Below are 27,866 nucleotides of genomic sequence, written 5' to 3' on the forward strand. Positions count from 1 at the left end.
CTGAAGAGTAGGAACAAGAGTCAGAGATTTTAATGAAAATGTGTAATCCAATTATTGCAACAGGGATGTGGGCAGTGACTCACACTGAAAAATACTTGATGATTTTTGAACAAGCTTTGCAAAAATAGACAAAGTGACTAATTTTTTCAAGATTATTTCCACCTTCCTTGGAACATGGAAAACGGACAGCAGACACAGAAAAAATGCCAGGATTTAAGTTCCTAGTATGCATATGCCACTCAGAGAGGTGAAGATGAATGCATTCAAAAAATTGTTTCAGTTTTGCTCAGTGACTGAAAGTTTCTGCCAACCAGTGGAAACTGACTGATTCATGCAGGAACCATCCTCCATGTGTGTTTTGCTGATCTAGATATATCTTTATAAAAGTGCCTATCGTGACTTCTCAAAAATTACTTTTTGCACCCCAGGCAACTGTCAAATAATCCTGAAAAGGGCTTGGTGTGAAGTGAATGGCATGTTGTCAGTATTCATGATTTATCGTCAGTACGTTTTGTGTGCAAAACGAAATGCAAGAGATTTTTTTAAAAAAAGAACCTGTTGCTTCCAGTTTATCAGTGTCTGGCCCTGGCTGTGCTTGCTTCATGTGTAAAGCTTCCCTGATGTGACAGAGATTTTCTTGATGTGTTTTCTAGCTGGGCTTGAACATGACATGATATTTATGTTCAGTACATGCTCTGTGGTGTTAAGTTGTAGTGAAGCATGGTAACACATTTACTTTATTAAAAGTAGTCTTAAGTGTGGCTCCAACTCTTAGCAGTACTAAAACTCCTAGAGCAAAGTGCAAGGAAAAGTTGCTGGAGAACAAAGCAACTGGATTCCCAGAAATGGCTGCTTTCAAGGATTGAAATATCATTCAGTAAAAATTTTGGTAAAGGCTGGATCATAATCTCAGTCTGTTGGTGAATTTGTAGACATTAACCATGACTATGATTAAAACCTGTGATTTTCATCTGTGTCACAGTGTTGTGGGATTCTTGCCCTCTCCTCCCAGGAACAGTATTTGACAGTAAAATGTATATTCCAGTATTTGACAGTAAGTTGGACTGATGTAAATGTTTCTTTAGCAGTAACTAAAAAAAGTGGTAAAATCTTATCTGAGAGTTCACAGAGACTGAATTCTTTAAAATAAATACCTAAAACAAATGACAGTGATGACAATATTATCTTGTCTGTTTTCATGCAAAGATAGGGTTCTAGCTGGTGACTATAAAGGAGATTACTTGGCTTAAATGGAAGGAATAAGGCAGTTGACAAAATCTCTTCAGTCTTTAAGCCCTGTTTGAGACAAGTTTCAGGATAAGGGAGCCATAACCATCTGTAAATTATGAACAATTTAAATTGTTTCAGTAAATAGTAACATATTATTGCATGCTAAAATGAAGCAAACCAGTTTTATCCCCTGTGCTTGGTTTTCAGCACAGCTGTTTACCAAGTTTCAGTTGGCTAAACCTGTGTACATAGACTGAAAGGAGCAGGGCTGTGCAGGGATCACGAGGACAATCTGGTTTGCAAAGTCTTTTTCTGGATATACAAGGCAAAAAAGACTGAGACTAGGGTTTAGACTGAACTAGTTACAGAGTTGCTCATTAAAAACAAGTCTCTTTTCACCCCTAAGGGCAGTTCCTGTGACATGGGCATTAATGCTAGACCGAGATGAAATAAAATGTCCTGGATCCCACTAAGTTAGCATAGTGATGCTATTTTAAATTTCCAATTTATATTTGAACCAGAAATTGTCATGTTAAAGGGGTATATTAAATAGGAATTATCTCTTCAGATACTTTGGGAATGATGCTCTCAATGGAAGGGCCAGATATTTGAATGGCAAAAAATTAAACCCTATGAAACAAAAACCCTCATGCAACCAGGATTGCAGAATGAGTATTGCAAAACTCTGTTGTCTCCTCCCCAGAAAATGTCAGGATTTCCCAGCTTGCCCGTGCTTGCCAGGGCCCCACAAGGTGAGCAGTGCCCTTTTTGGAGGCTGGAATAGCCTCAGTCCCTGCTCTCTGTGGGTGGGTGACAGGGCTGTCACTGGGAGGGTGCCAAGAGGAGCATCCAGGCCCTGCTTTCAGTGACCTCCTGCACTTGAGCGCTTGTTCCAGTGGCTTACTGAACTTGTTTGTGTAGCACCTTTCACACCACCGGTGAGATTCCCCAAAGATCACAGAGATGTTAACAACAAATCACCTGGATCAGATGGGTAATTTGTGTCCTGCTGTGCTGGACCTCTTTGGTTAAGAGCCTACCCCAATTATTACTGTTTTTTCCCCCCTGACAAAGCAGCCACATGGCTGCTGAGTAAGGCCACTGCAGATGCTTTGGGCTTGACACAGAAGAGCAAGAGCTCTGCAGTCTCTGGCAGAAGACTCTTTCCTTCTATGAAGAAAGCTCCTGGCTTTTCTTTTTAAATACTGGACAATATTGTCTATAGGGGTCTACTTGTACACCACCCACGTGACCAGAAAAACTTTGTGTTGCTTATGGAGCAATTTAAAATGCTGGCATTTCAGTAGTTTATTTCCTTAAGGCAGAGGTGTAAATCTTACTGGGGGATTTTTACCTTTTATAGGAGTAAGAGTTCTCTGAGGAAAACTATTTACTTTTTCAGAGCCAATTGCAGAAGCATATTTTTGAGACAATAAGCTGACTTTCCTCTTTCTGTTGCAGTGAATGAAATTATCAAGTAAAATGCAAACATTAAAGACAGTGATTAGAGACAAGCAAACTTACCTTTGCATATTTCTAGCTGAACAGAAATACTAGTGATGCGTTGAAACCCCAGCTTTTCAATTTTGCTAAAATAACACAAAGTTAACCTATGAATTGCAGCTGAGTGTGAAATATAATTTCTATAAAATGGAGTAACTTTAATTATTTTAATTGCAAAAATTATTTTGTGCTGCATGCATGTAAATGTGATTCCCAATGGTGCCAACGAGAAATGAGTGCTTAGATCTTGATTTAGTTTTTCCTTCTTTGCAATGTGTGCTTTCAATGATAATATTTCTTTATGCAATTTGTGCTTCCTGTAATAACTTTCAGAACTTTTCTCTCGTCAGAAGTCAGATGTTGTGCAGATCAGAGTGCATTATATAGTTGATGATTAAGCATGTCTATCCAAATGAATGGCAGTTCTGCCTTCCCCTCCCTGGTGCTGGGTCACAATGTTTCCCTTTAGTTCCAGCATTAAACAACTGTCAATATCAAACACCATTTGCTTGCACGTTGGAAGGCAGAAGTAGAAGTAATAACAAATAATTGTGCATAGATGTTTTTTTAATGGCTGAACTAAACAAAGGCCTACTTCTCATACCACAATATTCTGACTCACGGGTTTACAGCTCTTCCCTGCATCTCCCAGGCTATAAGAGTGAAAAGCAAAAAGACACTGAGGAAAAGTGCCATAGTGACATTTAACCTTTGTATTTTGAAAGAAACAAGTTTGAGAGGTGGTCAGATTGCAGTGCCTGCCTGGGCTGTATGGACATAACATCAAGGATAGCTCTGAATGGATTTCCACGGAATTGGTAGGATGTGCCTATGGACATTCCATATATTCCTATCATTTCATCTGCACAACATTTTTGTTTAAAACTTCTTGTCAATCAGTATAGAAGTGCAAGGCTTAGCTCTGCCTCAGCAGTCAGGTAGGAATCTCTTAGCAAAGAGAGCACTGTTTGAAATTGTGTAATGCTGTAAATACAGTCATCATCATACCACAGTGGCTGCAAAACCAGTATCAAAGGGGAGAGTGTGAGATGATCAAGCACATCTACCCAAATGAGCACCACCGATCCCAGAGATCTCTGTGGAGAGGACTTGATAAAGTGGTGGGCAGGGGGGAACCCTGCTTCCCTCGTTTGAGAGAAGGCTCAAAGGCAGGAAGAGGGCTCTGGACATCTGGTGTATCAGGACAACCTTGAGAAAAAGTTCCATAGAATTTCACAGAATTCCATAGAATGTCACAGAAAAAAACAGGGAGAGTGGTGGGAGAAGAGAGTGGGGGAGCAGTAAGATGGGCTGATGCCTGGACTTCAGAAGTGATGCCTGTTTCAGGGGTATATCACACCCTATAGCAGAAAGGTGTCATTTGGCTGGAAATCCAGGACTAGAGTGCTGAGGAGCAATATAAAGGGCCTAACAAGCCTGTCTTCTTGACAACTGGCAAAAGGTTCCTCCTTTCCACCATCTGGAGATAAGGGGAATGGTCTGTACATCCAGTGGAAATCTATTTTGACAGGCTCAACAGCCTACAGTCCTCTTCCTCAAAGCCCTGATGGGGTTTCACCCTGGACCAAATTCCAAAGACCCTCCTGATCCATTTTGTGCAGTTGCTCCAATGAGGCTGAAGAAAATTTCTTTCTGATCAGCCAGACTGAAAACCACCACTGTGATTCTGTACTAGCACCATAATTACAGATAGCCCAAATTAAAACTAGAGTCATGCACAGCTGTTGAATATGGTACTGAATATGCTAAGTTTTTCACTCTAGTAGTACTCTATTTTGTGCTGCAGAATATTTTGATGTAAATGGGAAGTTAGTGTTGATGTTGGATACAAATGCTATGACTCTCAGTAACTGGAATAATGTACAGGTCTGCAACTGAGCGTTTTTCAAAGTGACTGCTTTCTGCACAGGTGTAAAGGATATGTTTTGATGAAGAATGTGTTTCTTTTTAGTTGGTTTTTAAAATGGCAAATGGAAAGGTGAGCAGCCCTCTGTAAACAGAAACAGGATACATAGAGAGATTTCTTTTAAACTTCATGATGACACATCTTCCCTACAGAAGAAAGGAGGGAAGGCATGGAAATTAAATCCGGTTAAGGCATTTCAATTTATGTTCATTCAACACTGTAGGCTCAGCTCTGCTCTTCATTTGCATTTAAACAAGGAAGTTTCAATAAAGAAATTGTTGAATTACTTGGGAGTGTCTTTAGGGCAGCATGAAAAGACAGTGAAAACTCTTCTGTTCATTAACCACAGCTGTAGGAAGTTTACTGAGACCTCTGGCTACATTTTGGGAGATGCAGGGAGGGTCCACCCCCAACAGCACATGTGTAGCTCTAGACCAAGAGTAATTGTGTTAATGTGATGAGACTTAAACTGTTTTCATTTGCTTAGATATTTTGCTGCATCAGGAGTATAATTAGAGCTTTGTTTTGTGGAAAACTAAAGAATTAGGTTAAAAACAGGTCAAGAAGGAATTATCTCAAAAACACGCATAATAATCATTTTTAGTCAAATTTTAGAACTTCTGATGGACAACTGTGAAACTGGTAAACTCATGCTTTCATGAATTCTTCCCTCTCTTTCTTTATGGAGATGAGCAGCCTTCTTTAACTCCTACCTGATGAAGTGAAGGGACTCTGTGCTAGCACACCATAGCAGAACTTCATGGTGCAGATCTCCATTAGCCCTGGGTATGTAGGACACTCCAGCGACCTCACTAGACTTTGTGTCCAGAGTCCATAATTGCTCTCCTTGGCAAGTTATTAACTGGCACTTAATTTTATAATGGTGCTGAACTTTGAGGCCTGATTGTTTTGTTCTTGAATATACCATAAAGGTATGTTTAAAAAAAAAAAAGGTGATGGGGGGGGGGGAGGTTATTTTCAAGAAGTCAAATCTTTACAGGTTTTTTAGAAAGTCAGGTTTTGGAATAGAGTTGTGCTAACATGCCAGGCTATGGGAGATAGGATCTGTGTCTTCTCTTTTTTTTTTTCTGCTTGTCCAATCCAGTTCCAGGGAGTTTGCTGTTTTGTTTAAACTCGGGTTTTCCAGAGCTGTAATTATGTAAATTAGTTAAGTTAATGTTATGTTTCTGTGAGTGAACTGCAAGCAATTTTTAAAAAAGGATTATTCTATCTTGTAGATTAGTTTCTGTGTCAAGACAGCAGGCACTGGAAACATCTCTGGTTTGTATCCTTCAGACTGTTAGCATGCAAGATCTGCGAGTTTGTGTAAGGGGGGCATACACAAGGACCTGACAAGCAGATGTGCAAACAAGTCCCTCTGCTCCTCCTCTTTAATCCCTCTGATCACCTTGACTCTGGAAGGCAGTTAATGCTCAATACTCCTATATCTGCAGGTGCAGTTTTGGTATTAGAGATGATGCCAATTCCTGACAGAAAAGCCTTTGCACACAGCTCAGCAAGTGGTGTTTGGCCATTCCAGATCTAACTTTCATCTGATCAAAAAATATGCTATTTTTTAAAATTAAGCAACTTTACAAATGTTAAATATTTTCAGGTGCAAGGGCAGCTTTTTGAGACCTCAGGTTCACATATTACATTGGTGGTTCTCTTACACGTTTTAGATTTTCCTGTTTGCTTATAAAAATATCTGGGACTGGCAGTTTTTAGTCATACAGTTAATATAGTGTCTATAAGTCTCCTGTCAGCTCTATCAGTAAGAGATCAATAGAGTCAAATATTTGGGTCTTGCTAGGGGTTTTTTCAAAAATTAATGTGGGATTGAGTAAAGAGGCTGGGAGGTGGTTTTTTTATGAAAACCATCACCAGAACAAATGTACCCATCTGGATCATCTCTTCAGCTTTCAAATAGGATTTATTTCTGATTCCTGAACACCCTCTATTTCTCATTTATTCCTCTGGCTGCTCATGTGAAAAAGAACAGACACAAATACCAGGAAGATGGGACCCTTCCCCAGCCATAAAAGTAAGGAAAATTCACAGGAAAGGACAAGAGAGCTGCAGTCTAGGTCACAGTCCCAGCTGTCTGGAGGGCATGTGCATGGTGACTCCATACCCTGGTCCATGACCAGATAGGTACGGTGGAGAGACAGCAGTTTTGCCTTGCAGAGGAGGACACAATGCACAACCATGATGGATGTTGAGTGGGCAGGTACCGAAGGGGGAAGCATTTAACCCTTTGCAGCTTCTCAGATTATTATACAGCAATTAAAATAGCTCCCACCATGTAAAAACATGACACCAGATAACAGGACACTCTGACTCATTAAATGGACCCTTGCCAAAGTAGTTTCTGGAGTGTTCCAGTTTCTTGCTTGGGTCATGATGCTAAATCATCACTTGCACTCAAGTTCTATGAGCCAGCTACTCACAGGCTGAATAGACCCATAAATATAGCTGTGCTGGCAGCTACATTTTAAAAGGTTTTCTACAAGCATTGGGCTTGACTTTTAAAAGCAGCCTGTTTCTTTTGCACAGCCTCTCATCTTCAATGCATGACCCCCTTGCTGAAATCTGGTTGTGAAATATGGTTTTCCCTCTCACCTGCTAGTAGTGGGATGCTTTCTGTGCAAGTTGGGTGTAATGGCGAAGTATTTCATTCCTGTTGTTTGGTGATTTAAGGCTCTCAGCAGCAGGCTGTGCCATGATGTGCCTTTCTCTGCTCTGCTTGCCTGTCTCTTCCCAGGGGAAGATGCCTTTTCCATTTGCGTAGGGTTGTTTTTAACCACTTGCACTGCAAATGCCTATGAGAGGGGGGCAGACACAGGGATGTTTGCAGCATCCTCAAAGTGGTCCAATGCTAGATGCAAGTTTCTGCACATTTATAAATGAAATAACCTTTTAATTATAGGCCCATATTTCATACAACTACTCCACTCCTGAGCAACCAGAAGGAAAATAAATTCTACCTCACCTGACCCCAGGGTAGGTTTTTCCTGGCAGGTGTCAGTAGAATCACAGAAAGTCATTTGCGGGTATGATACCAAGCATGTGCAGCTTGCACCTCAGATTTCTGGATTTATTTTGCCTACTAGACATTGTTTTTGTTTAGAGTAACTTTTGTAACCAGCAGTTTTCACTTATATTTACTAACTATGCTGTGTTGCTTGAGGAAAATAAAAGTAGGTAGCAGACAGTTTATTAATTTAAATTAGTATCAGTTTATTAGTTATATCAGAAGCTAGAGGAGGTCTGCTAACTTCTCTGGAGCAGGCTGGCTTATCCACATAACATGTGCCCCATGTCTTCTCTAGTACCGGTGATGACCCTCCTAGTTCTAAGGCATAATTATAATTTCTCCTATGCTTTTTGTTTTCTGTCAGCTCTTGAAGTATAGCAGAGGGGTGTCATGAAACTGAAGGTGTGAGTTTGACCACAGCATAGGGTCACACGTTGCCTGGGAGTGCAACAATCCTCTTGGAAGATTCTGCTGCTTCAGCCCAGGCAACCATTCCTGGCACTAGCTAATCCATTTTGTCTGTCCTTGGAGCCACATTTGGACTTTGGTCAGGAAGAACAGGTTGATCCTCTCTAAAAGAGGACCTAAAAGTGAGCACTGATGCCGTGTGGATGCTCAGCAGACCAGGACAGAGAACGACCTGGAGAACTGAGCTATCCCACAGTGTTGATGTGCAGAAGGCATGGGACTGTCCTGAGCTGCTCCAGGAATCAAAGTGAGCAGAGGGTTTCACCGGCTGGGAATGGACAGAACACGTCCATCCCCTGCTGTCTCACAGGTCAAATGGAGGTGCAGCACAGGCAGTGGGCCAGTCCTTCTTCTACCAGGAATCTCCTCCTAGGAGTAAAAGTGATCCTCGTTCAGAAGGGAGTTTCTGCAGCTCCTCCTCAAGAGACGAGAGCTAAGTAAAGGTTATGTGCTTATGTTATGGCGTCTTGAGAATTTTTTAAAGCAAAACACAGCTTTGGTGCGGAGCATACATGATTAGAAACAAAAAAGTTCTTTTAAGAACCTGGTTTCAATTGAACTTTCATGTCCAGAATGTAATTTATGGTCCAATCCAAGAGAAAGAACTGCTGCAAGCAGGGCAGGGAATCTGAGTTGTGAGACCCCAGCAGTAACCTCTACCCCACCTACAAAAGGCAGGGCTCTTGTGTGCAACTCTGCACTGAAATGCAACACATTCCTTTTCCCCATGCCACATCTCCAGGTGTTGGTTCCTTTTTCTGAGCTAAGAACTGACACTGAGTTTTATAAAGCATTGTGCTCTCATCTTGGCAGGCACTTAGAGAAACTCCTAACAGGTAGTGATAGATTCCCTTTGCTCCCATCATAAATTTGCCCTGCTTTCATGCTGTTCCTTATTTTCTTTGATAATCCCAGTCTAAATGTATAATTATATTCATTCTGGCTGTGCAGCCAAGGAAGCACTGACTTCCCTGTTCTGATGAGAAACAAGAGTATTGTTTGATATTAAACAGTACGTTGTTTTGGTGCTTTTGCTGCTTTTGAGTGTAAGGATGTCAGAAACAAAGCCCTATAATGGGATAATAAATAAACTGTGTTTTCCCTTTGCTGAAATAAAGGCACAGTAGTGTGCAGTACATTAGCTCTCAGAGGTTTCCAAATCAACAGGCAGACAAGCAGTGGGATTGTTCCCTTATACATCTTTATCAGAAGATATAATCTACTCTTCAGATTTCTATCTGTCCTAGGTGTTTCTTCCTTGTTTCATTATAAGGTCAGGTCTTCCTGAATATGTTTCTTTAGGTCGGTTAATTAAAAAATGTTATATGTTTAATGAAATAAAATGCAGCACAGTCTCAGAAAATGGATTGTTACTCTGGGTTAGAATGTAACTGTGTACTTTTTTAGATAAAGTTATTGTGACCTGGGCAATATAGTGATTAAAGTTGTGTTTGAAAGACAGAACTCGTTGTTTTATATGTTGTTGTTTTAAGACATGAGTAATTAAAGTCAGACCTCCTAAGACCAGTATCTAGGCACCCATATGGTCTTCAAAGGTTCTTGAGCATGCTTAGTTCCTACTTACTTCAGTATGAATTTGACAGATAAGGACTGGAGGATTAAAAATCATTATAGCAGGCTGATCTATGACTAATACAATTTATTAAGTCTGCTTTTCTACAATACCACTGTAGCAATGCACAGCAATTCCAACTTTAGTCCATGTTCCCAGCAATTCCCATCCTCCCCACCTTTGCCCTTCTCCCGTGCTCCTCTCTGCACCCTGTCCTGCAGGCTGTGTGGCTGCTGAGGGCCACGGGTGCCCTCACCGGCATGTTGTACAGCCCTGCTGGCCACTGCTTCTCAGCGCTGGGGAAAAGCTCAGCTCTGACTGCTTCTCCCTCAGTTCCATATAAATGTAATCTCGGAGTTAGTCCTGGCTTTCCCAAGGCTGCATGAACTCTCTGAGACCTCTCTCCACCTGTGAGCGGTTTGACTGCACCAGATCCACAAGTGGGAATGTGGAGATGAAAGACTGGCAGACACGCCATGAGTTTGTAGGCCCTGCAGGAGCAGGGTGTGGGACCACTTTTAGGAAACCAGGATGGGAACACCACACATTCAGCAAAACCAGGAAGAGCATGCAAGTGGTACGACCTGCAAACAGGGAAATTAACTCAGGCAAAGACAATGAGTCTGTTATTGTCTGTTTGCTCAGTTACAGCAGCAAACGTTTGTTTTCTGTGCCAAAATGCACTTTCTCCTCTTCCAAATTTTACAGTAGTTTCTCTGCGTGTACTTTCAGTGTCACAGCAGCTTTACTGCTAGAGCACCTACCATAAGCCTGAGTGGCTTTAGCCATTTAACCATGAGCTACTGCTGGACTTTGTTCGCTTTGACGCGCTAACCTTTGGCCAGCTGAAGTAGGAGAGAAGCTGGCTGCTCTTGGCGAAACATGGTCACAGTGTACCCAGGGTGGAACCTTTTGTAAAGTGCCCTTTAATCAGCTCCAGTCATCGTTAGGGGTTGTAATGATTTAGGTTTCGTTGATAGTTTCAGTAGAAGAGCATCTGAAAGCACAAGGTCTGTCCTGCTGCTTCTCCGTAACCTCTGAAATCCCTGGCTGAGGTCTCGAAGCAGTGGACAGCCGGGTGCTGGGGACACAGCGTTGACGGAGGCACCGGGTGTGTGACGGCTTAGCAGGGCACAAGACTCCTTCTGCCAGCCAGCTGAGGAACAACCTGTAGGTTAGTACCCACACCTGATGGCAATATTGTGGTCATGGTTATATTTCCTATGGTATTTAGGAGGGGTTCAGGCTGTGTCAAAAGGAGTCTGGACAGTGAGAGACCTGTTTCTGTCTCTTGGGAAGTAGTAGATGCCCTAAAGCGCAGTGTAAGTGTTCATTGAGGAGGTGGTTATGGAAAGTCTTGTTTCAGAAATCTGTCTTCTCAGTCACTAAATGCTGGAGACCAGCTTATGCTTTAGATAGGAAAGTTGATCCTTTTGTGAAGCTGACTATGCTCTGAGCATGACTAGGAATCCCTGTTAGAAACAGGCAGTCATTGTGGAGGCTCCTGTTCTTCTAGGTCACCAGTGTCCTCCTGTGCTGCAGAAGTGTACACAGCATGTACAGCAACCTTCATGCTGTGCTCCCCAAGTGCTCTTTTAATGTTACGTTTCATCTTCTAAGGCAATCAATAACAGACCAAAAGTAAACTTTTAAAGTGTATAAAGTGGTTGTTTCTGGATTAAATGCACAAAGACAAAATATTACATTTTTTCCTCTCTGAAATGACATAGCTCAGTGACTGCATAAAGAAATTACTTTTCCTTTGTTGGCATCATTGAGGCAATTTTAATCCACTTAGATTTCATTTCAGCAATAATTGCTCCCAAAAGAATTGAGAGTTTCCAAAGAAGAGCAGTTTAAAGCCTCAGGATAACCTTACAACTTTCCATCGGTCTTGTGGCACATCTTCAGAAAATAATTTTCCTTCACTTTTCAAAGGCCAGAGATTAGAACAAGGCAAACCTCACTATCTGATAGCTTTATTTGCATTTTCTGGAATGTAGTCTCTTGTACATACCACCAGTTTCATACCATGAAACATATGAGAAGTCAAATTAAAACCCTGAGGTAATATAGTTCATGTCAAGCATGATGATGTGGCACCAAGAGTGTATTGGCTTCATTCAAATAAACTTATACACTAACAAAATTCCAACCACCTTTTCACATACACCCCTAAATATAAACAGAGCCAAAACTTTCTTCTACAGATAAAAAATTCAGACCTCAGAGGTGACGTGGAAGTCTTAAGTATTTGGACAGATGACAATCTGGTGGTTGCCACATTAATCTGTGTAGTAGACAGCAATATATTACTGTTAATATAATATATTAGCATATATAATATATATAAAATTAACATATAAAAAATTATAGATATAAAATTAACATGTATAATATATATAATATATATTAATATATTCAGAGATTCTGTGCTAATCTTTTGGAATACTCGCCAGTGAGGTGGCAGGAAGGGTAATGTCCTCATGCATAGGTCTCTGCTTACCTCCAGTGGTTCTCTGAAGTCAGCACACAGCCTTTCAAAGGTCAGATTTCAACCATTTTAGACACTTGCTCTTTCTCTGGATATTTGTTAAAATGCTTACTTGGATGAAATACCCTATATGTATTCCCACCAATTAAATGTAATTAAATTCGTCTAGGAGTGAGTTTACCTTGCTTATTTTTAGGAAGGGCAAAGTCTTTTAAATTTCCTGAGAAGGTTTTTAATTTTTAAATTTTTTTCCAAAGAAAGGGAGTACCTCTGCCTGGTTAGGGCCATTTGTCACTCATTTAACTCATTTTGTCGCTTGTCACACTGACAAGCTACAATTTCCTGTTTAATTGCAGATTCATCCTTGCAAACAGCTCATATCTCAGGTGCATGGTGAGCATTATTTCTGCCCCACAGCTGAGAACAGTAGTTCACATGGGTTATATTTCTGCTAACAAATAAAACATGCTGGGCTGTTTTCCCTGAACCCAAAGACAGCACAGCAGACAACCTTTTAGATGAAGCTTTCTCCTTCCCCCCCCAAAACAAGGTGGCCTCAACCACAGGGCCTAGCTTTGGCAGTCCAAGTGTCCACATGCATCCACCCTGCAGAAGAGATCTGCAAGATAAACAGGGCAGAGCTGAGAGTGCAGACACTGCTCAGAAGACCTCATTTTCTGGCTCCAGCCCCTCCTTTAGCCAAAGTAAAAGTATCTCCCTGTCTCACGACCATTTCATGTAGCTTCCAAATCTGAACTTAAAGATTTAGTTACTGCCAGCTTGAAATGTCCTCTTGAAAATACAAACCTTCTCTGAGAGATAGGAAGTGTGGGGCTTAGGTTCTTCCTGAATGAGACACATCTCCTGCTTAGGTGCTGCCAATGACTCAAGATTGGCAGATCCTGGGTCATTGTAGAGACATTTTCTTTACCAAGAAAGGGGAAGAGCAATTTGGCTAGTGGATTTAATAATTACAGCCATTCAGACCATTTTTTTCATTCCTAAATATTTCATCTATTATGCTCCTTGAAATCATGGACACTGCCTGGTTTATCTTGTCAAACATCTATTGAGGTATGTTATGTCAATAGTACTCTGAGATGTTTCTTTGAGAAAGAAGTATTTTATAGCAGAAGTGTAGTTCTGTACAAAATATCACCTCACTGTGATTATTGAGAGCTGCCCATTAACACAGCCTTTAAGCACTTTCAAGTCTAATTAGACTGGCACTACCCCACCTTAGATGACCTGGGCAGCTCTGGCAGTCAGGGGGATGATGTCTGGGAGCCCCACACCAGCAGTGGGCCCCAGCCCAAGTGCAGCTGCAGAGGTGAAAGTGCCCTTTTACTATTTAAGCATGTTTGGTTAAGGTGAGCGTTTTTACCACAGGGTTGCAAAGTTTCTCTCAAGAGTCGCTTATGTTTCTGTACTGTGCAAGTGGCTTGGTATAGATGTAGCTCTAGGACTTGCCTGTACTTAGATAACATGTTTGGTGGAATAACAGGCTAATTCATCCTGTTTCCTACACATCTTAGACTGGCAGCCTGGTTCAAGTCACCCCAAACCACTGGCTCAGTGGTTTGACTGCATGACTGCAGCTTGTTTCTGATACAGTGTTGGCTCCTGAGAAGAAAGCTCAGCTGGAGGCAAGTCTGCAGCCCCAGTCCTGCCTGCCCATAGGGAAGGTCAGCAGTGGAGAGGAGCAGACAGGATACAGACACTGGCAGAGGAGGAGCCAGAGTGCTGTGCTGAGGTTAAGTAAGGCAAGGGCATGTGACAGCATGGGCGAATCCATGCTGGACCACATAGACAAAGTCTGCCATGAGATAAGCCAAGAGATGTGACCCCACTCCTGACTCATGGCAGCACCCACCACTGATGGGTGACTCAGTCACAGCAAATTTCTTCCTTGTGAAGTCCTGTCACAGGTGTTCTAACAAGCATGGCGGTGGGATAAAGCTTAGTCTGCTTAACACAGTCTTCTCTGGTAATGATGCCTTCACTGTGCATGCCAGTTCAGACTCCGCCAACATCATCAAAAGCTGCTTTTTCTAATCTTGATTGTAAATCAGTTTTCTGAGAAATGGAAGTTGTGGACATGTAATAAAATAAAATATAAGAGATGCTGGAGTTAATGGATATTGTAAATTCCCCAGCAGATCATCCAGTCTCCTGTAGTCTAAAATTTTCCTTCATGTTACTGGGAGGCAGAAAAATAATTTGCCTTCCCAAAGGAAACTCTGTCAGTTTCCTTACTGGATAACCTCTTTTTACACACAATTTCTGTGTGATGCTTATTGTTTTGTTTTCAATAAGACATTAAGAATGAAAATAGAAAAGCTTATGCCCTGACCAAAGATGATGTCTGTTGGCTGGAGGAAGAGATTTTCCCTTAATATACTTATATTCTACTGTGAGGTGTACAAAAGCAGAGCAATTACTGGAAGAGGGGAGACAGGGACTGTGTGTGCTAACCACACTAATTTTCATACCCTGATTCTGAAAGCCACCTGTAAATAGAAGTTTTGAGGTATTTATTCTGCTTGTGAACATGTATCACAAAACTGTGTGGTTTTCTTTGCAAAAAGGCCCTGGAAGGAATCAGCAAGAATGTTGTTTGCTAGGAACCTTTTAATTATCAAAATTGGTTGGTACATGGTTGGCTTGTGCTGGTTGGATATCCCTGCTAGCCACAAGAGGTGGCCACCAGGTACCTTTCAGTGACCTATTGAGCTCACGCTACTGCACTGCCCCTCCTTCCTTGATTCCTCCAGGACCTTCAGCCTCTCGATAGCTACAGTACTAAAATTCACCAGCTGCACACAAATTTATAAAGAGTTGCAATTTGCTATTCTACCCTCTGGTCTCTCAGTGAGCTCCTTGGTGCTACAGAAAGGCTGTCATTTACTCCACTGTGGAATCTCATCAGCCTCTTCAGAGGAGCTGTGCTGTGAAACCAGATTCAGCAAGTTTTAAAATAAACCCTTCCGCTGTTTTCCCATGAATTTGCTCAGTGTTGGTGACCTGACAAATGCTTTAAGCCAGCAATCCTGGCAAAGGGACAGGTCCCACCCTCTTTTACCCCTCTGCCAGCACAGGTGCTCAGGTGGTGTGGGTGGGTGCATGGTGCAGCTGCACAAACGCTTGTGGCAGCACATGCAGAGGCTGCACAGGGTGGCTGCAGTAAGGACAGAGTGGCATCCTGCATAGACAGCACCAGTTTAATGTGTTGGTGAAGCTGTAGGGTGAAACAGTGGTGTGGAGCAGCCACATCAGGCTACTGAGGGCAAAACCTTTTTCCTATAGAGTGTTTTATTTACCCTAGGACTGAAAGGCAATTACCATATTAACCTCCCTTGTAGATATGTCTATCCAGAACCCACCCTGTATTTATTTTAGTGAAAAGCAAACATGCCACAAAAATGTAATGTCTATGGCTATATAAAAGAAAAACTTCGTGTTTTGTTGGTTTCCTTCTGTTTTGTATGCTAATTAAAATCTATTACACTCCATGGGTTTATTCAGCGTCTGTCTTACATTTTGGAACCTAAAGCCTGCTTTCAAGTTTAAATGAAAGCACAAAATTCTACATGGGGAAATTGAGCCTGAGTGTTACAGTGATCTTCTGTGCTGGCTTTCATTGCAGAATGACAATAAAATGGATTTTTGCTACAAATAGAACAAAACCTTTGCCTAGTGACCATAAAGGTTATCAGAGCAAATCCCACTGCCCATGAACCAGAGAAGCCTAAGACTGAAAAACAAAACAGGAAAGCCCAAGGTGTCCTTGGCCAAATTTCCCCCTGTTGGTGCTCCGCCTTCAGGTCTGTGCCTTTGTCATCTCCATGGTGGGATAAGGCATGTGGCTGGCTGGCAGAGTAGATGGGGAGTCCTTCTTTAAAAGGGCAATTCTCTGTGATGCGGCAAGGTAAAGATCAAAAAATTGACACAGGTTATGTGTAGAAGGAGTTGGGTGTGAGAGAGCTTGGAAACCTGTACCTGTTAAAGATTTTATGTTCTCTGAAGAATCTCCCCAGGTCTTGGTCTGAAACAGCTTAGGAAAGTCAGGAAATGACAAAATCCACTGTATTAACTCACATTGTATAAGAACAGGTGTAAAATAACATGTTATTAATTTAAATAAAGTGGTGTTTTCCCTTTAAACATTCAAATAGGCAATAAAATTGTTCTATAACCATGTGGGAACCTGTTCTATCAAATACGAAGTGGTTTTGTTAAAAAGAGAAGGAAACTATAGAAACGGAAAGAAATGCTGTTTGTTACACAATGAGATCCCAATTTTTGTGGCTGAATTGTGACTGATATTGGGTTTATGTGTGAATATACTGATCAAGACTTTCTGAGATTGAGGTTAGAGACCTTGCAGGTGACTCTTAGATTCATGTGTCCTTTCAGTGAAATATTTTATTTGGTACACTCCCTTCTCATTCTACTGCAGTGTCTCAGAAGTTTTGGAAGACCAAATAAAACCATAAAGGCCAACCCATTGCTCACTCCTTACTCTCCCTTCTCATTTCACTTGCTCGCATGTCTGCACTGTCACATAATGCTAAGTTGCCATCATGAAATAGCTCCTGAAAACCTATTTACTATCATAATCTTCAAAAGTACTCACTCTTATCTGGACAATGACATCACTCTAATAAAATGATGAGCCTGTGGTCAGCCTCTGGATCTCCCAAAGCATTTGGGCTTGATCTTTCTAAAAATCTCAGAAGGCAGATCCAGTGCTTCGTTACTGCTTGTCATCACACCAAGGAGCCCAGTGCATTCCATCTGTAAAGGCCAGTTCCTGTGTCTGCTCGTAGAAGAGAGACAGCTGAGGGGAAGCACACCAACTCATTGGAAGTCTTTTCTGCATCACTGAGAAGGTCCCCATTGACAGGCATTAGCATATTCCAATGAATATCACTTTTTTTCTTCAAATTTTCAGCCTTTTCTATCACTGTATTTAGGAGACAAATTATTTAGGGAAAACTTTTCACCTGCAATCCCACTACAGGAAAGAATAAAGGGCAAGGGCAATGGAAGGTTTAAGGGAAACATGGGCATGGACTGGTCTGGACTGTTCTCGTTCACATCTCTTAGGATTTGGCCCCTGCTTCACTGTCAATAATTTAAAAGACAAAACAACTAAACATATACGGTATTATTGTAACAAAGGGTGGGTGTTATTCATTGTAATCAGCTCTACATTAGGAGAGAAGTTGTGGTTATATTTTTATCCCAGAGCAATGGATGCTGTATGAAGAGAGGAATGTGTGGTGTATATAGAATCCATCCTCCCTGCTGCTTATATGGCTCTGCCCTTAACACTTTTCCACCCTTCCTTACATGCTGTCTTAAAGAATATATAGAGTTGTGTGATCATTATGAACACGGTGGTTTTGCAGTCAAAGGAAACCAGATGTCTAATGTCAGGGAAAGCTGGGAGACACACTTGCAGAATTCTGCCCAAACTTCTGAAGTTCCTTATAAAAGCAAAGTGCAGGAAAAGTGAATATATTTTTGAATTCTGCCACTGGGAATGGTAACACCTCAGAATACCCTCCAGCAGCTTGATCTGCTGATGATCTTTCCTTTAAACAATAATGGGAAAATAACTTGGAAACTAACAACAGGATGTAGCTAAAAGTGAACATTTGAAACAAAAGCCAAGGGTTCGAGAGGCCTCCCTACATGATCCTAATTGATACAGCATTTGAAGAGCCTTCTAAAAATGAGCCCATCAGTTCACTAGCATCACTGCTTTTTCACTTACCCCAGAATAGTCTTCTCCAGGCATTCAAGTACACACACAATTGTAGCTGATAGGATTCACTTATTATTTTTTATTCACTTATAGCTAAAAGTTTGGTTTGTTTTCTAACAGAACAATACAAAGTAAGAGAAAGATGCTGAATTTTAAAAATCAATTAATTTAATGGAGTTTTGCAAATTCATAACTGCTAATTTTTTTATACTCACTTTCCTATAGAGATCAGTGGGATTGAGGCATGGATCTGATTTTGGCAGAATCTCCTAGATTTTATCCCCAGTTTTGATACTGATTCTTTCTATAGTCTTGAGTAAACCACTGAAATTTCCATGCTGCAGCTTCCCTGCCTGCAGGGCAATACCTGCTTCTCTGCTGCTCCTGTAGCTAATGGGTTAACATTTGCAGGGATGAATTCTGAAGATGAAAGACTTGCACAGTAGACTTGGGCTGCCGTTACTTTGGGACCAGGATCCAGGCTCCAGGTGTATTTGTACAGTGCCTAACACACCACAGCCCCAGTACAGTGGATAAACGTGTAAAAATCCAGAACAGAGTGATTGCAAACACCCATTGGTTTGCAATATAAGAAGAATAGCTCTCCTTCCTGTTTGCTTTCAGAAACCACCACAAGGATGCTTCTTTTGCCAGTCTTTGCCATCCTCCATATTTTTCTCTCTAACTTGGAGCCTTCTAATGTTAGAGCGCCTATCCCTACACCCACTCCTATCCCCTACCCCTCTTCCCTATTGACCAGCCTGTGACTTGGCAGTGTAATGTTGTCTCTTAAGTTTTACATGCCCAGACTAAAGGACTCAGAGGACAAGAACAATTATGCAGAACCATCTCAAACAAACTAACAGTGCTTACTCTGCAGAATATAATTGTGGTTATGGTTTGTGACTGAGAGGTTAAGACACTTCTCCTTGCACATGTGGATGTTCTGACGTTGCTCCTTGTGTGCTGTTTGGATGGAGGTTTGGAACAAGCTTTATTTTTTGGAGGGAAGAAAACAGTAAAAAAGGGAGAGAAAGAAGAAAGGAATGGTTATGCCAGTAAAAAACACCTGGGAAAGGACTGAAAACTGTAGTTGTTTTGCTTCTGCAATGCCCTGTTTACTTTTCACCTTCTTCAGGCTGTCTCCTTTCCCAGAAATTAGCCATCTCCCAAGGTATGCCCTGATCCCTCTTCTCCTGCTGGCTGGTTGTGCACACTGCTTGCCAGCCGGGCAAATCTGTCATCCAAAGAGTGTTTCGGAGCAGTTCCTCCTCTTGGCTGCTTGAGAAGGTGTGTTGTTTGCTTTGCCTAAGTGCTCCCAGGGCCTAATCCTCCGTTGTTATGTACAGACCATTTCTGCTGTCATGAATCATGTTTTACCACCCCTGTGCTTTTACTTCTGCACCAGGTGCTTTCTTTCCTTTTGAGCAAACACACTGGAGTTTCCGTGTTTACTGCTGACACAGTGCATGTCGGGTACACAGCATAGGCTGAGTTATTCCTACCGTCCCACCACCGACATGATCAGTAAATCTACTTCGCACTCCAGGAGATGCAGACCCTTTGTTTTTCCAACAACCAAAGGTAAATTGATTCAGCACACCCTGAAATAATTTTGCCAGACACCCATAAAGAAAAAAAAAATTCACTGAAAAAGCCTCATGCAGTCAAGCAAAATATGCCCTTTTCTTATCTTATCTGTTGTGAGTAACCCAAGCTATTTGCACAACGCCTTGTGCTAGGAAGGAGTTGTTTGTACAGGTTTCACTCCTTTTTTTTCCCAAGTTTTGAATTTTGAATGAAATCTTTCTCTTCAAATTCTTTTTACCTGCAAAAATGTTACAGTTCCTCTTTCTTATGCTTCCCTGAAGTTTGGACCCAGCCCTCCCTCCAAAGATCCCTTCATTGCAGATAGTTTTCTATTAATCTTCAAACCACTTTGGAGAGCTCTCTGAGTCTGGCAGCACTAACATCCCCTCTCCCTCCCGTCCCACCCACTTAGCCTCAGCCTAAGAGCCCTTAACAAATGACTCCCAAGGAATTTAAATGGCTAACGCTCGCTGGCCAATAAAGAGATGCATAAACTGTATAACCAGGTTGCACAGCTCTTGCCATTAGGAAGAAAGGTTGCTCGGGCAAAGGCGCGAGTCCCCTTAACCTGTTGCACTTCGATCGCAGGAGCGGAGAGGTAAGGGAAATCTTGTTTGCTCTGTAGGGCTTTTTATCTGATTTTCATTTATCAGGGAGTTGAGACCAAAAGTATGTCATCATCAAGGTATGGGTTCAGGGTTTTGTCTTCCTTTAGAGGGTCCTAAGGAGTTATTTGAGAATGAAGCAGCTGCTTGTAAGATTGAGCTGTGAGATCAACATGTGAATATCTAAAAGAATTTGCATAGCAAATACCAAAATGAATGTCAGAACAATGAACACTAGACCACTGATATTTTAGACAGAAGGAAACAAAATCATGTTTCAGAGATATTTTTTCTACTATCTTAAATTAATGAAGTAAAAGGTAGCCAATTGCAACTGCTTGACATTGTTTTCAATCAGTCTATCTCTGCCTTTGCTGTGCTGCCTGGTATTATTTTCTGCTTTTTAACAAGATTGACATAAAAAATCAAACTTTAAAAGTGAGTTATCAACTTTTGGTGCAGAATTTGGGGTTTGTAGATCGAAGGTGGCTAGGAAGGTTTAAGTGAATGGGGTATATATGCAAGTATTATTAATATAAATGAATCTGTATAACTCAGTCTGCATACTGAAAATTTGACAGCATTTTAAGAAAGTCAGCTTTGATAATATTCTATTCATATTCTACTTAAGCAGCATGTGAAATGTAAGACTTGTATATGACATTGGACTCGTGATGTTAATCTGTTCACTCTTATTTATCTAATTATTAATTTATTGTTTTATTGGGGTCAGTGCTGATAACAATAGTGAAGTTTGAACTTCAACCAAGAAAAAAAAAATGTAGTTGTTGAAAGTAAGGCTCAACTAAAACCAATGACAAAAATGTCAATTTACATGTGGACCAGATGGAGCAGCTATATGTAATGGTGTCCTGTCCTGAGCTAGGTGGTATTGAAGCCATGATTCAAAATGTATCTGTAAAGCATTCCCTCTCCCTTTGCACATCCAAGCTTACCATGGATGACATCCTGTGCTCAAAACATGTGAGGGATGTCATGGCAAACATTACTGCCATCCCCTGCAGTGTTCCATGTCCTGGCAGACTGGGTTGCAGAGAGGTCATCTTTTTCAATCATATTATCACAGCTGACCTTTGAAGGCCTTCACACCCACTGCAGTTTGTGGTGGTACATGTTGATGCTAGCTGATGGTGTTGCACCCAAGACCTTGCCAGTGTGTATAAGAGTTGAGAGAGTTTTTAAATTAAATTGACATGGTTAATCCAACAGAACTTCAAAACATGTCCTTTATGTTTGTCAAGACAAGGCCACATGACTGACTGTCAAGAACTTGTTGTAATATTGTTGGTTTGATTATTTTTCCATGGGTTTCTCATATAGCTCTGCACTGTATAACCAAGATTAGATAATATGTTGTATAAAAATGAAGTTAACAAAGGAGTTGCCATTTTGCTACTCTTTTTAATAATTTCCATTCAGTTCTGCATTTCAGCTCCATTCTTTGCTGGAAAAATATTTTGAATCAAATGATCCTTGTCTTCTTTCTTCAGCTTTTAATTAAAAAATAAATAATCTCACTTAAGGTCAACAAAAGGTGAATTTCAAATTATATCTGTCTCAAATCCCACTCCTTTTCTGAAGTGAACAGAAATTTCAATTCAAAACCATAGGTATTTCCAAGTGAGCTGTAATTTCAGTAGACTTAAATTGTATTAAATTAACCCAACACAGGAGTGGTGCCCCCTGAGAGAGTTCCTGCCTTGGTTAAACATTTTTTTAAATTTATAATATTAACACTGGGCACAGGTAACGAGTGCCGAAAAATCTCTTCCTTGTACTTGTAAACGTTGTTTCTCAATTCTCCAACGTTCAAAGGTCTGTACAAACTTCTTAGATCAGAGGTCAGGTACAAATTGCTGCACTTTGCAGCTCCTTTCTGCCGATATGACAGAATTTCACAGCAGAAACGACTGACTTCCAGCCCCCATTCCTCCGTGCACGGGCAGCGCCAGGCAGTTAAAATGGTGATATGTACAAGTCAGCCATTGGTACCTGAGTTTAATTAATAACTAACTGGGTTTCAGTGGTGCAAGGTGCATATTATAAAAAGGGTCAAATGTCAGTGCACACAGGAAAAAAAAGAACAAAACCCCAGCCACTGACTAAGCCAAATGCTTTGAGTTTAATGTACTTTCAGCAGCAAACATTCACATCCCAACTGTGGTTTGCTTTATGTTGATTTTCATTTCTGTGACCTGAGGGGGAGGGAACACGTTGAGCCACTTTCAGCTTTCCCTGAAATCTCTGCCTCCTGCTGAAAGCAAGGTTGCAGGTTGGGCCCCCTGTTGTTGCAGTGTTCATGTGGTATACACAAAGCTAAGGATGTTGCAATAAGAGTAGTGCATGGGATTAGGGTAAACTGAAAAGTCTGAAGCTATTTTTATTGTAATAAATTAGACTAAGCGAGTAGACTTTATATGAGCAGGCAGGATGTGCTATGTTTCACTCCGAGAGAGTTAGAGGAAAAAGTTTGATCAGAAAAGCTGAAAAGACAACTGTAGGTTATGAACTTTTTAAGATATTCTTGGTTGCACTGCAGAATGAAACATATTACCATAATGTTTATGTAGACAGACAGATAGATAAAGTGTCCTGTGTTACAAAAACGAAGAAGCGTGTGCACGCATATCCCTGTTCCACAGAGTTCAGCAAAGCCTTTGACAGACATTTTCAATGATTGAATTAAGTCACCGTGTTCATATATAAGATTTTTCTTCAGAAGGACAAGAAGTGAAATAGTTGAATGTGTTATCTTTCCTGTGTAATGATTAACAGATGAGTCTAGTTGTGGTTTTGTTTTTCAGTTGCAGAACATTGCTTTTCCTGTCTTTCTTGTGGCAAAAGCTTATGAGCTTCTAGTCCATTCTGAATAAACTCTTCTCCCTTTCCAAGCAGAATGTTTTCTAAAGCAGACAGTTAATGAGGAGGACACACTTACCTGTATCAGCATCTCTGAGAACAGTGTTTAATTCAATTTGTGGTAAAGAAACACTGCAAAAAGTCTCCCATCAAGTACAGCTAATCCAGAATAGGAAAGACTACACTGAAATTCATATATCACATGTTTTGCTGTCTGATCATGGTAATGATAGACTTTATTGAAAGATTGAAATATGGGAATTTAGGGAGAAGGGAATGGTTGTGCTGTTTCCTGATTTAGACAACTGATAAGAGTGATTACACAAACCATCTCTCAGCTTCTCAGCTTTCCTCAACATGTGGCTTCAATCTATTGCAGGGTAATAACTTCAGCCTCAGCCAGTAACAAGTCCTATCAAAATAGCTGAGAGTTTTGAATTTGTTTGGAGTGGGCAAAAGAGATGGAGCTGGGGCAAACAGGATAACACACACAACTTGTTGGACAAAGTTCTGAATGACTTGGAGAAAACAAGGGAGCAGACTGGGTTTTGCTTACCCAAACTTCCTTCAGAAGTGGTTTAAGTTGAGGTGACTGGTTTGGCTCTGCAGTAACATAAAAAGACTCGGGAAACACACATTGCATTAACAGAATTCACGTTGCAGAAGCAGGGTCATGTTAATAGGATGCTCTAGGTGTTGGTGGTGCTGTGATACATCAATAACTTTTTCATCAGCATGGGTTCATTCTTGCCATAGTAAAACCATATATTCATGAACACATTTTGGCTTGTGATCATCAAAAAGCCATGGTAGGAAACAAAGCTACACTCAGGAAGGTTTTCTTATTTTATTATTTGAAATATCATTACCCACATCTCACTGAATATAATTTTTGCAGTTTTTAAGCAGAAGGTCAGGTCATTGAGGGGTCTTCCTCCTGGGAATGTTCACTGCTAGGCATTGACAGTGCTTACCGATAATGCAAGTGGATCACACACAAGATTAAATATACCATAGAAAGATGCAGAGAGGGTTGATAACAGAATATAACCAAATAGGCAGGACATTTGCACAATACAAGGTGACTTTATTTTGTATGGGAATCATAATTTTAGCTCAATTTTTTAAATCATACATAAAATATCTGTGAGGTAAGATTAATTGGCTAAGGGAACTGGTATCATGCGGTTAAGAGAATTAGATCCATGATTATTATTTTTCTAATGACAATGATGAAAATAAGAAGTTTAACTTTCAAATCCTAGTTTGAAGCTGTAGCCAATTGTTGACTGTACAAATTCCTTGTTGAATTATCTGATTAGCATTCAAGTTTTAACCTGGGAGATTCCAGGATGTTAATTTACAGAATAATTTCAGGTGTTTTCCTCCTAAAAAGGAATAAGAAGAAAAAGAACAGATTTCTAGTAATTTTGTTACAATTTTTTAAGCCAAATACATTGCTTTTGGTTGGTGCGTGGATAACATAACATGTCCCTGCAAGACCTCTGAAGCAGGATTTTCTGTAGTGCTCATCACGGTCTTAAATATATCCCTACTGCAGCCATTAGAGTCTTGTAACCAATGTCAGGGGAGTAGTGCTAGATGTGAGTACTGTTAGAAATATCACACTTTATTTTCTGTTTCTTTCTTTGAACCTAATACAATCAAAAGTCAAAGTCAACAGATTTTGGTGAGTTTTAAGTGGAACCAACCATTTTTAACATGTTTAGCCACTTAGGACAAATTTAAGCAACTGGAAACCATGCACAGACTCTCTCTGCAGTAAATCCACCCTGAAAACTGCTTTTCAGGCCCAGAACATTACCTTGTCCCATTCAAAGGGAACATAACTAACTGACCAGAATAAAACTGAAGTTTAAGCATGAAATACAAACTCTTGCAATGAAATCAATGGTCATAACTCTGATGGTAGGCTGTAGATTAGGATGTCAAGTGTCACCATAGCAGAAGGATGAATTTCATAAAATCATAGAATCTTTAGGTTGGAAAAGACCTCTAAGATCCTTGAGTCCAACCATTAGCCGAACACTGCCAAGTCCACCACTAAACCATGTCCCTACGCGCCACATCTACATGTCTTTTCAATACCTCCAGAGATGGTGACTCAGCCACATCCCTGAGCAGCCTGTTCCAATGCTTGACAGCCCTTTCGATGAAGAAATCTTTCCATCCCTGGTGCAACTTGAGGCGGTTTCCTTTTGTCCTAATTTCAACAGCTAGCCTCAGGATTTAGTAGGCTGGTTTTATCCTACCTCTTCAGGCACTGTTGCTCTCTATATTTAAGTACAGTACTTCTAGTGGGCAGAGAGCCTCTGCTTGTACATATTCTTGTCTGAACATACATGGGAAATACGCAGTGCAGCAAGCGCACTCCATGCACATCTCATTGTGTTCTGCACAGCACCTGAGCCAAAAAGTTCCTGGCCCTGGCTGGAGAGGGACAAGTCTGATGACCCAATCCAGGCATGCAGATGATGATGAGAATAAGCAGTCCATTAGCGGTGCTGGCAGCAGGATAAATTGCACAGCAGACAGACATGTCATTGTCAATGATCTCTGAGGTTAGTTTCTTCCAAGCTGCTCATCACAAGCTACTCATCAAGTCTCTTCGCAGCCAGTGTTCCTGCCACTTCAGGTCTGCTGATGCAGTTCACCACTTTTTCCACAGAGTTTTGCCAAAATGATCCAGATTAAGAAAATTCACCTTTTCAAAATATTTCACCTAGCCTGGGGCAACTTCTTCACCCAGTTTAGCTGCAGGTAAAGAAATGTGTCTGACACATTGCAAACACTGTCATGGCCTGTTGGCCTCAGATACTGCTTTTTTGTAAAAGGGTTAAGGCGTCATCCATCCCATGTAACCTTCCCTTTCCTGCCTGAAAAACCTTCAGAAAAGAGCCTTGGCCAAAAAGCTGTGCTGAAATGCTGCACTCTCTCACACTGACCCACCACAAGTTTCCATGTTGGACACCTGCATTTCATTAATGGCAGAATGTAGGAAACAAAGTGTGGTCCAATTCCTGTTGAAAACCACACTGGCCCTGAATCCTGCAGTTGGGCATGCCATGGCTCAGCTTCGACAACAGTCTCAGATACACCTGCTTTGTTCAGCTCATTTATGAAAATAGTGAGGAGGAAAAGAGTGACAGTCTTGGCAAGAAAGAGCAAAGAGATGTATAATGATACTGTAATTATCTTTAAACAGGGAGGTAACTTGCACATGACACTTGAAGCAATGCACAAGTCACTACCTTATTTAGAATTGATGAGGCCACTGAATTTTTCTGTTCAGCCAATAGATCTCTAAACAGGCAGACTATGTTTTCGGCAGGAGCATTTCTGGGGTGTCTGATGTTTGTGATAAAATTACACAGTAGTTCTTAGTAAGCTGTTGGTTTTGTATGCATTTTATGAATATAAAATTATCATGAGAATAGAATCAGGATTTGAAAATAAAGAACTTTAATGACAGCCATGCTTTTAGAGCTGCTGCCTATCATCATCATCAGGATCAACATTTTCCCTTATTATTTCAACTAAAATACTAGGAAGGTCACATTTAAATCAGTAGCTGCTATTTCCTTCTGCCAACAGGGTGTATTTGAAATTTCAGCAACCGTCTTTCTCTCTGTGGTTTAAAATGCAAAACCATGACAGTTTCTTGAAGGAAGCGGTAGCTGTGCAGCGTCCATGAGGATATGCCCTGTCAGCTCAGTGGGAGTGTGTATGGTACAGGGTCTGCAGGTGGGGCACAGGTGTCCCCATCCCTCCCCTGGACGATTATCACAGAGACAGCAGATCTCCCTGGTCTCTCCTGTTGCTTGTGATGGTGCTGGCACCTGTCCCCGGGCTTTGTGACTGCTGGCAGTTTTGTCACCCACAGAAGGACACGTGATGCCACTAAATCTATGTAACACAAAACTGGAGGGATGAATTAAGTCTAAACATAAACAACCTCATTTTATGGGAGCATGTGAGTGAAGTGGACACTCAGTTACTGCTACAAGGACACTGGCTGTGTCCCTGTGTTTGTAAAAGCCTATTTGACCACACTAGGATCAACAGAGGAGCACGTGTCTGCCTTACATCACAGGGCACCGCCCAGTGCTGGACTAACCCAGGGATAAGTTGATATGTGGACTTTGGGCATTGCTTTCTTGCTGGGGCCCCAAGCTGCCTTTGCCCTGGGACAAGGGACATCACCATTTGGCCCTGTATTGTTGTTAATCAAGGTGTGGTATTTCTACTTAATAAAATACCTGCCTCAGTTAATCGGCCTGCTCACAGTATGCTTTAGGTCAGTCACTGCCAGCGCAATAAGTTTGCCATTTAATATTCTGGGATGTACGAAAAAAGTACCTTTAAAAAGCAGGTAATTAATGTTTAGGGAAAGAACCATTTACACCCTTCCTATTGGCAGAGGAGTTTTGTAAGCAAAGTGAAATGAAATTTGAATGGTTTCAGCAAAATGTATGTGTCTGAGAGTTCACCTGTGCAAGGAAGAGTCCTTGGAGCAGAGATGCTGAACTGAGGGGTTCATAAGTGTTGCTCCTGTAGGCTGGCAGATGTTACCATTCATCTAACATGGTGTTGAACACTCAAGCAGGATTTACCTTTTTCTGAGAAGAAGCCAAGGACTTGCTTCAGTCCTGGTAATGAGTAGTTTAAAACTTAGTTGTCTCCAAAACACAACCTTTCTTGTTAGAAATATTTTTGTCTCTCTCTTTTATGAATCCATGTTATCAAGATCAGGTGTACCTTCCTC

At 41.1% G+C, this 27,866-nt stretch overlaps 1 protein-coding gene across 6 annotated transcripts in view; it reads left to right on the plus strand.

The window, feature by feature from the left end:
- Positions 1 to 27,866, plus strand: part of RBM47 (RNA binding motif protein 47) — a 75,555-nt gene that overhangs the window by 34,875 nt on the left and 12,814 nt on the right. Inside the window, exon 1 of one of the 6 annotated variants that reach the window (XM_069014238.1) lies at positions 10,665 to 10,912. The exons of 3 other annotated variants lie outside the window; for them this stretch is intronic. Coding sequence is in view for 2 of the 3 variants with exons in the window: in XM_069014235.1 (XP_068870336.1) it covers positions 20,081 to 20,193 (113 nt within the window). In the remaining variant the exon portion in view is untranslated. Of the gene's footprint in view, positions 1 to 10,664; positions 10,913 to 20,074; positions 20,194 to 27,866 lie in introns of those variants that run through there. 2 more of the 6 variants (XM_069014235.1, XM_069014236.1) reach the window with 2 other exon arrangements.

The sequence above is a fragment of the Aphelocoma coerulescens genome, chromosome 4 (assembly GCF_041296385.1).
Source record: "Aphelocoma coerulescens isolate FSJ_1873_10779 chromosome 4, UR_Acoe_1.0, whole genome shotgun sequence".
NCBI classification, from domain to species: Eukaryota; Metazoa; Chordata; class Aves; order Passeriformes; family Corvidae; genus Aphelocoma; species Aphelocoma coerulescens.